The sequence below is a fragment of the Aplysia californica genome, unplaced genomic scaffold (genome assembly GCF_000002075.1).
Source record: "Aplysia californica isolate F4 #8 unplaced genomic scaffold, AplCal3.0 scaffold00469, whole genome shotgun sequence".
NCBI lineage: Eukaryota > Metazoa > Mollusca > Gastropoda > Aplysiida > Aplysiidae > Aplysia > Aplysia californica.
In genome coordinates this window covers 200,476-206,561 of record NW_004797739.1, presented here as the reverse complement: position 1 = coordinate 206,561, position 6,086 = coordinate 200,476, and the positions used below count along the sequence as shown (strand labels likewise).

At 34.8% G+C, this 6,086-nt stretch overlaps 1 protein-coding gene across 1 annotated transcript in view; it reads left to right on the top strand.

Annotated features, from left to right (window-relative positions):
• Window positions 1-6,086, top strand: part of LOC101848837 (dynein heavy chain 3, axonemal) — a gene marked incomplete at its 5' end in the record, with an annotated part of 135,539 nt that overhangs the window by 60,666 nt on the left and 68,787 nt on the right. Inside the window, 1 exon segment of the mRNA XM_035971600.1 lies at window positions 541-721. Within this exon segment, the coding sequence (XP_035827493.1) occupies window positions 541-721 (181 nt within the window).

Genomic DNA, 6,086 nt, shown 5'->3' with positions numbered 1-6,086 from the left:
GGGGGTGTACGTGACGTCACAGGGTGCGAGTCTCAAGCCAGTTCGCAACTCACTTGGAGCGAGTAGTTCGCGCTCGCAATTCACTAAAATTTTTAGGAGGATCCAGCTCTAGTCACAATATAACAAGGGTATAAATGAACCCCCCCCCCCAAAAAATGATCAGCTTGGTGGATAAACTTAAAATAGCACAGAATACTAAACAAAATCTATCGTTTAGTCTAATTTTGAGTTGAAAGGCCAGTGAATTTGTAGGCCTATGTGTTTACTAAGTTCTATGTTCTTCAAAATTTTACTTGCAAAGTATTCTATAATTATTATATTTTATCTTAGGAAAAGGCCTAAAAATTCAAATAAGTTTTGAAATGGACTAACTAAACTATTCAATTCTGCTAGCTTTGTTCCTATTGCATCACTTTGAGTGTTATGCTTGTTTAAACAAATAAGCTGTTATTTAAGATGATAAAAATGATTGTAATTTTTAAAAGTTTGGAGTTTGCCAATAACCGTGTTCTATGATTTAACTTTCAAATATCCCATCAGACCGAAGGAGCTCAAGTTCCCTCGAGCACAGCTTATTCCTAAGAAGGGCACCGTATACGACCACGTGTTCATCCGCAAGCAGTACGGCTCATGGAACCCCTGGACCAACCTGGTGCAAACAGTCAACATTGATGAAAAAGCTCAGGTGAAACTTTTAAAACTTTTTTGTCTTAAAACGCTGGTTCTTGCACAACTATTGGATGTGGATTGGACAACAGCATAGTTGTAACATTAACATCTGATGAACTACTCTGTCATCTTGTGAAAAAAGACAATATGTTACCAGACAGTGCTGTTTTCTATTTTGACTATGTATGATAGACATGTAGACAGGTAACAGATGCCTCTAGTAGGCCATACTTTTTTCCTGTCAAGGAATTAATTCCCTCTGTTTTATGTTTTTGCTTTTTTTTTTTTCTCGTCAAAAACTGCCTGATGAACTGTTTACTTGAAAAAGAGTACTAACATGATAAATGATTCTGTTGCTGTAAAATGTCAACAGCTTAGAATTTTATTTGTATGTACTATATGAATGAATTTTAATTTTCTGTGTAGTTATTGCACTCACAACTGTGAAACAAACTGTAACACAAGAAAGTTCAAAATATACAATTTAATTTCTCTTCTGCCTTTGCTATGGAGAAAAATCTGCTCCACTCTTGTTTTTTCAACTTTCTCACTGTACTGTGTCTTTTTTATATTATATTGCTGTGATTGCATTAATGAGAACTCCCGAGACCTTTTTGTTCTTAACCTCTGCATTTGCAGTTGCAGTTACATTTTCTTTTCCTTTCTGATGAGTAACATTGTTCACTGAAAAATTGTTTAAAGTGCAAAGCTAACAGACTGACTGAAATAGACAGAATTACACTTGTGTTTCAAATTTGAAACAATCTTGTGATTATTTGTTAAGTATGATTTTTTTTCTCCCCCAAACTTTCCAGGCGATACAGGTAATCACTATTTTGTAGCTTGCATGCAAAGCTTGTAGAAATAGCTTATTTTTATGTGTACTCTCACTTGATATTTTAAGTCAAATCTTTTTTTTTGTATGTCCTCTTTCTCAAGTGACCATGATGTTATATATCATGATCACAGGTTTGTGAATATTTTTTGTGTAATTGAAAGATGGTAATTAAGTTTTCTGAAAGGTTCCTTGAAAATATAGAGCTTCCATGACAATGATCAGGACTCGTTTTTGGCTGGATCAGCAGTTCCAGCTCCTTTGATTGTTTTTTTGTTCTCAGAGTTTTGTGTTTACTTTCAGGTTGTTTTATTTTTTCAGGCTGTGTGCTTTTATGAGAAACAATAGTTTCACTCAGGTGGTTCTTTTATAAGTTTCCATACTTTCAAAGAAACTGTGCTTTGATTTCTGAGAATGTGCGTGAGGCTTCAAAATACCACAGTAATGGTCTTGAAAATTCGCTTGAGTGTTTTAGGCTGGGTGTTTAGGTAGTCTTGATCTCCCATACATATTTGCCATCACACTTTCTTTTCTTTTTTTCTTAATTGTTGGGCTGTCTAAATCTTGAAAAAAAAGTCAAAGGGTTTTGCGCTGGATTTGTACAAACTTTATATACCAAAGTAAAATTTTGATAATTAGTACCTGAGCTCTTTCCATGCTTTGAGGAAATGGCTAATATCTTATTGTAAATATTGGAAGAAAAGAAATTAAAATTTGAAAACTTAAGACTGAATTACTTCTCATTTGTAGGCAACTACATAATCCGATAAAAAATCTTCATACTCTGTGACCTGTCAAGGTTGAAGACAATAAATACTGATCTTGAAGACATAAAAAAAAACTGCAGGTGAAACAAAATTTTACCTCATTGAGATTAAGTTAGTATCGATACTCAAAGCGGTTTGAGTTTCAGAAACGCTTATGCTTGCGGTGAAAAAAATGTCTGAAGGAAGTGTGTGTTTGTATGTGAGAAAATGGTAAATTTTGCTTTATATTGTGGAGGTTCTGGGTTCAAGTTTATTTTCTAGGTTTCAAGTAGCAAAATAGTTGTTGGAAGTATATGTGTTTGCCTATATGATGAAATGGTGAAATATTGCTTTTAAGCGTTGAGGTTCTGAGTTAAAGTCTAGCGTTTCAATTGCAGCAGTGAAGTTTTCAGTTTGTTAATGGAATTTTTCCATGATTTGATATAAAACAATTCTCTCCTAATTCGGGAGATTTTATCAAAAGAGATACATCTTATGATGGTCTGTTTGGGATAGACAAACAAATGTTGTAGGCTATATTATATACACAGTTTCTTGTCATATGATGGATTGAAAATGATGTGGTCACCTTTACTTTTCAGTTTGCACATGAATTATCAGCGTATATGTATTCTGTGTGTATTGCTCACTGCACATATTTTCAGCCATATTTATATATAAGGTCCATAGCAAGTTAATTCACAAAGTGTACTCATTCACACACATCTCTCACCCTCACGTCTTCCGTGATCGTATTTCTTAAAGAACAAGCCTCAGGGTTCCTTCACTACGGGTGACATGGTAAGTGGTAGAATACCGCTTATCTCAGCTCATAGAATACTCTATGCTCTTTATTTTATTCTGCTTGTACTGTAGAAAGTATCTAGTGCGGCATCATGATTTCAAGTTTGGTATCCATGTATACATATGTACTTTGTATGAAGATTTTCAGAGTTTTTCTTTTGACAGAACTTGTTTTGGTTCTGATTTGTTTTCTTGAGTTTTCTGGTACTGGCCATGATTATATCAAGAACGCTTTGGATTCAAGCTTGTCTTGTTAAAAATTTGTGAAATTTTTGTTTGGTTAACTTGGAGAATAGTAGATATGAGATTTATCTTGAATCTTTTTTTTATGCTGGAATTTTAAGAGAGAGAGAGGGAGGGAGAGAGAGAGCGAGATACAGAGAGAGGGAGAGAGAGAGAGAGAGAAAGAGAGAGCAAGAGAAAGAGAGAGAGGGAGAGAGAGAGAGAGAGAGAGAGAGAGAGAGAGACACACAGAGAGAGAGACAGAGAGAGAGTGAGTAGGAATGAGTGTTCATTATTTTCAGTGATTAAATGTACAAATCCGACTGTCCACAAAATTATAAGTGCGTTTATTTTTATTTGATAAATGACAATGATAAATGTGAAATCTTCACTTGGCATTCAGCTTAGGGGTTGTGGTATCTCTATTTGACCTGTTGAACCCTCTTTGTAAGATTCTTTCTGTTCCTTATATTAATGGACAGCCCTTTTTTTCTTACATAGTACAGATGTATTATGTTTGCTTTGATATATCACCTGTTGAATGAAAGAGTGGATAGATAAAATCATGATTTTCTAATGATTGGCCTATATTACACGATTTGTACTTATTGGCTTTTGCAGCTTCTACTGCTTCAAAATATTTGTCTGCTTCTGCTTTTTACAAGATTATCCATTTCCTCCCCCCCCCCCCCCTTAACATGTATATCAACTTTGTAGCTTTGGCTAGCAACGAAATAATCTATTTCTTGAGATAGGGGGGAAATCCCTATAGTTAGACCCTTTAAAATGAAGGCTTTATCTTTTTTTTTCAATGGACCGTGCATGTTGTGTGGGGCAATGGCCATGGCCTTTAAAACAACACCTCCAAGGAACATGGCTGTACCGTACAAGTGGGAGAATTCTAATCAGTTCCACTGCTTTAAAAAAACCCACTGTATATGTGGAATCATTGAAATATAAATGCCCGTGAAAACACATTTTGTCTATATATGTTCAAACAATAATTAACATGTCTTCTTTCATATTCTTTTATATCGACAAGGCTACCAGGAGAGTTGGTTTTATTCGGACTTTACATGTTTTATCCCTTTAGCAGACAATTGTATAATTGCCCCAAGGGATAAAAACACAGCCTCTAGCTATGCTAAAATGGCAGTGTGTTCAGGAAATGTCACATTCAGTGAGTGTGAAAGAAAGTGGAGGGGAGGGGGGTGTTCGTTTAGCTCCTTTGGGGGTCTGGGTGAATATCTTTATAGCTATATATATCTGTGTCTTTCATGATAAAACAAATATTTAATTTGACCTCGCATTATATTCCTTTCAACAATGGCTTCAGACATTTTTTTTTTTTGCTTCTTATGTCTAAAGCTTTGAACACGTATGACTGCAAAGTTTATATAGATATGCGTTTTACCAAGTGCTTGAAGGCTTCTGCAGCTCATGCAGTCTTTAATGAAACTTATTTGAAGCAGATGTTGTTAAATTTCGTGCTTTGTGCTGCTTTAACACTTTAAACTTTGCCTTATTCTGACTTACACACACATGCACTCACATACAAACATGCACAAACACACACACACACACACACACACACACACACACACACACACACACACACATACACACACACACACACGCGCGCGCACCTATATGTTGACTTGTTGTTCTGCTTCAGCCAATAGTATCATGATGTTTTTTTTTTAAACAATGCCGGCTTTTGCTGCTTCTACCCCTGAAAGCTGTGAAACCAGTTTCTGGAGTAATAACTTACTCTTGACAACTTCGCATTAATCTGCCTTCTAAACTATTATTATCACTAACTCAAACTCGCATGCTGCTGTCCCCTCCATACATGCATTCTTTATTGTACAAACTATAGATTTGAAGACAGCTATAATTTCTTTTCTATTTGCATTGCAATATAGTTGACTGCATAGGCTTATATGTGCCTTGATTTCATTGTTACTGTTTTATTATTAACGCCCGTAAACTATATTTTAATATAATGTGAGAAAGTATCACACCCAACGCTTTTTCTGGTTATATTAAAGTACATATATGCTTTTTAAAAACATTTTGATGTGGTAAACACTTGAAAAAATTTGTATAGGGGACTTAGTAGGAACTTACAAGTGTAGCAATGATTTGTTGAAGATCTTTGATGAAAGAAATCTGAAGAGAATTGATGAGAAAGCAGGTTTAGATCTAGCTGGTTCAGGTATTTGGCTGAAGTGAGTTGAAAAAAATAAGTGATTGTATTCTCAGTAAACTTTGCTGAATGATAATATCAAGGAAGATGTTAATGGAGGTATTGAGTACACTTTGATAAAAGTAAATATGCGCTCAATATTGACATTTGTAGCAAAAAGAACATTATGCCATAGTAAAAATAACTAATGTAATTGGTATCATTGGGTTATTATACAAATAATGCAATCAATAGCTGACAAGGTGAATTAAAAAACATAGATCTATCGTACATTAAAATTATATTTAGTTTCTTTTTTTCAACTTGTTTATTATTGAATATTAGTGAGCACACTCTATTGTTGGATATAATACTTGCTTTCAGGTGTCACTCGGAATCTGGTATTATGAGGCTGTAGGGATATTTTAGCGAATAATTTTCAGATGGAAAAGAGATTTTGATAAATATTTTCATGTTGTATGTTCATCATGCTCAAGTTGTCAGCTGGTGTTTTCACCCCTTTTATGTGAGGGCTTTCTGTTCTTTGATGTGAATGCCACCCAAAAGATACACCATCACCAACATTAACTTTCATAACTTGAGAATCTTTTTCATTCACCTC